This window comes from Charadrius vociferus, unplaced genomic scaffold, assembly GCF_000708025.1.
Source record: "Charadrius vociferus isolate BGI_N301 unplaced genomic scaffold, ASM70802v2 scaffold125, whole genome shotgun sequence".
In the NCBI taxonomy this organism is placed as follows: Eukaryota; Metazoa; Chordata; class Aves; order Charadriiformes; family Charadriidae; genus Charadrius; species Charadrius vociferus.
The window spans coordinates 2,456,060-2,459,207 of NW_009649036.1; the positions used below are offsets into that span (position 1 = coordinate 2,456,060).

A 3,148-nucleotide genomic window follows, 5' to 3' on the forward strand; every position below is an offset into this window, starting at 1 on the left:
CTCTTTCCCAAAACGAAAGGTCCTCCAAAACTAGCTTACCTTGTTGATTGATTGCTATCAGATTTCTGGAAATCATTGAATATAGTCTCCTTAGATGGGGATAAAGAAAGAGATGTTGCAAGTTAGCTACATGTAATTATAAAAGAGAGCTTACCATCTTTGAAGATGCAAAGAGTTAGAAAAGGCCATACTCATTACGTTCTCCATTATTTCACAACCAGAACCTCAGAAAAGAATCCCGTTTTACCTGTGTTCTTTTACTGAAAAGCTTGTTACTCCAAATAAATCCCCCAGGAGATCATTTGCACAGTGTACAATATGTTGCTGTTTTTCATCATATAATTGTTTAGACATAATATATTGTCCAAGATAGAATATTACCTGTAAAATAAATGACATACAGAGACATTAAATACCCAGGTTCTGTTGTTTCAAGTTTAAGAGGAAAACATTAAATTAATTAAGATTTGCTCTTCTGACACTGATTGCTTAAAACTCCATTTAAGCTGAGATTTTCGTCTATCATTCCCCAAGTACCCTGCTATTCTACTGACCGCCAGATACTTCTGTTCAGATTTTGAGAAACTTGCTAAACGCCAACTAGCAAGTCAGCAGGAGAATAAAAACATCTTGTCTCAATATCTTCCAGATAAGCTGTGAGCTACACTGCCCCCCATTCACCCAAGACAAAAGAACAATCTATCTGTATTCACTGTAATCTACCTTTAGTGATTAAAAGTTCTCACCTCCTTCATAGTAAAAGTGTCCTTCTCTGCACCAGCTAACTTTAACAACTTCAACAATAGTGGCTTTGGTTTAACCTGTACGGGGAAGAAAAACAGTGTGCACTAATTATTCACCAAACAAAACACTATACAGGTTAGCTTCCTAACTCTGTATTAATCTGATATACAAACACACAACTACATTAAAACCTACCCACATCCAAGTTTTTTACTTTGCAAAGTTAAACTTAAAAGAAAATAACGCCAACCCAATCATACTAAACTTCTCATACACTGTACATCTTAGCTCAAACTCCAGTCTTTCATTGGTACATACAGATTCCTCAGTTTGAGCTACAGGATTCATTCGGTGGTTTCAAGTACAGGGCTGGGTCCTGGGGAATCCAGCTTCACTCCTTTGAGTCATTACAGTGATTCCCAAAGGGGAGGGAGGAAGGCAAATGGACCTTTGTGACTACCGGTCAGGTCCAGAGTGCAAGCCACAAAGCAGAACACTGGTCGGCCTCTTTCCTAGTCTCTTCCTGTGAGAGTTTCTGGGGCTATCGTTTTGCATTTACCAGCTGGGCTGCTTTATCTCTGAAGACTTTTCTTACATGGGATAAGCACACGTTTCAATCACTACTACCACCGAAATGGCCTCCCACTACCCCACTGCGCCAGCAGAATTATATCTGCAGCCAGTCTATGACAACTTCGGAGGCAGAGGAAGGAAAAGTTTAAAAAGAAAAACAAAACAAAACAAAACAAAAAAACCCAACACACCACACTTCCCCGTTCCTTTTTCTTCTGGCCAGAGCACTGTTCGGATCCTATTCACTGCCCTGTTCCACAAACAGCTGTGCCAGTACCAGTGCAGAATACGATAGCAAGCTGCAGGGGGTGCTACAACTGCAAAGAAAATGCCTGTGGAGCCACCGGAATTCCCAGTACAGTATATTCTAGTATTGCTACTTTAACAATAGTACAACCATTCTAAGAACAGGCTAATATTTTTCTATCCTAATACATCCCCTAAGATAAGAAAAAAATATTATAGAAAACAAACATTTTATAGGAAAGCATTAATAAAATATTATGACAAGGAATAAATGCTTAAGGGAAAGGGGAGAACTTGCCTACAGTCCACTTCAACTATCTGCTAAAACGAACTTTACGTTTTAGTGCATTAACAAGAGATTAGTTCCACGAATCATACACAATGAAAACAATAAACAAGCTTGTGGAGAACATTAGATATCTATTCACCCCTTCCTAAGTGCTGAATTATTTAGCACACGCAGCAGTGCTCTAAATACAGTTTCATAAAGGAAGCAGTTAAACTACTAATGACAGCAGAGCATAGGAAAGCAAAGCACAGTTTCAGATCTCTGCATCCACAACTACACTCATGGGTTCAGATCCTTTTACTCCCCAGCCCTCTCTCCCCGACTCCTGCAAGTATAAAGTTCTTCTCCCATGCAGATCTGACAGCAGACAGTAGCATCACATTATGATGACTTATAAAAAGAAGAAACAAATTTTTTAAAAAAAAAAATCAACTTTGAACAATCGACTGTTGTTACTTCACTTTTTTGAAGTTCTGCAATCAGTCTACACTTTTAAGCTTTACCCTTCTACAAAGAGCCATCTAGTTCAACGGTCATTGTACACATGCCAGTTTTAACTCGCATCTCAGGTATAACACATAGGCTTCCAACCTCAGGAAAACTTACTTAGAAAAAACAGGACAGCAGAACTGTCACTGTATCATAGAAAGCCTGTATATGCAAAACTATAAACACAAACGAAGACTCTTATTACAACTTGCTTATGAATCCCAATAAAACAGAAAGTGAAAATGCCAAATTAAAAAAACCCTTCAGTTGTAATTATAAATTATTTCACAAACAGCGTATGTTTTGCACAACGGAGATCTTACACAACTCTTTAGTTATGAACTGTTAACAATTTCCACCATGAAATACTTACCATGATCAAATCGGACCTCAAGATCCTTTTTATTAAGAGAAAGCAACCTGACCATCAAAGGTCTCCAGGAAACAACGTCTGGACCTAAACCATCACCCTCAACTCTCAACCACGAATGAGAAACATTTGCTTCACAATTACAGGATCAAAGACAGACCATCTTCACCGGATTTCCTGGCTTTTCTCTAACCATCGCTTGCTGAGCAAAGCAGCCCTTCTGAATTAGCAGATAAAAACTCTGCAAAAAGCATGAAAAACTCGGGCGTCCAACAGAGCTACTGACCAGCGCCTCTTGCTCCGAAGCGGTGACAGAAGAAGCATCCGTAAGGGAGGACATCTTGGTATTGCACATTTGCCTGCAATTGAGGGGAGAACAACCTCAAAACGTGGAACACAGCTACACAACCCGGGTCGTTCCCCCCCGCCCTCCCCCC

At 39.6% G+C, this 3,148-nt stretch overlaps 1 protein-coding gene across 5 annotated transcripts in view; it reads right to left on the reverse strand.

Annotated features, from left to right (window-relative positions):
- The window catches only part of MDM2 (MDM2 proto-oncogene, E3 ubiquitin protein ligase), a 12,612-nt gene extending 9,543 nt beyond the window's left edge, over positions 1 to 3,069 (reverse strand). For 2 of the 5 annotated variants that reach the window (XM_009887797.1, XM_009887796.1), the window contains exons 1-4: positions 2,998 to 3,066; positions 747 to 821; positions 248 to 381; positions 40 to 89 (exon numbers count right to left, since the gene is read on the reverse strand). In XM_009887797.1, coding sequence (XP_009886099.1) covers positions 40 to 89; positions 248 to 381; positions 747 to 821; positions 2,998 to 3,066 — 328 coding nt within the window. Of the gene's footprint in view, positions 1 to 39; positions 90 to 247; positions 382 to 746; positions 822 to 2,997 lie in introns of all 5 variants that reach the window. The other 3 variants (XM_009887799.1, XM_009887798.1, XM_009887795.1) reach the window with 2 other exon arrangements.
- Positions 3,070 to 3,148: the final 79 nt, after the last annotated feature.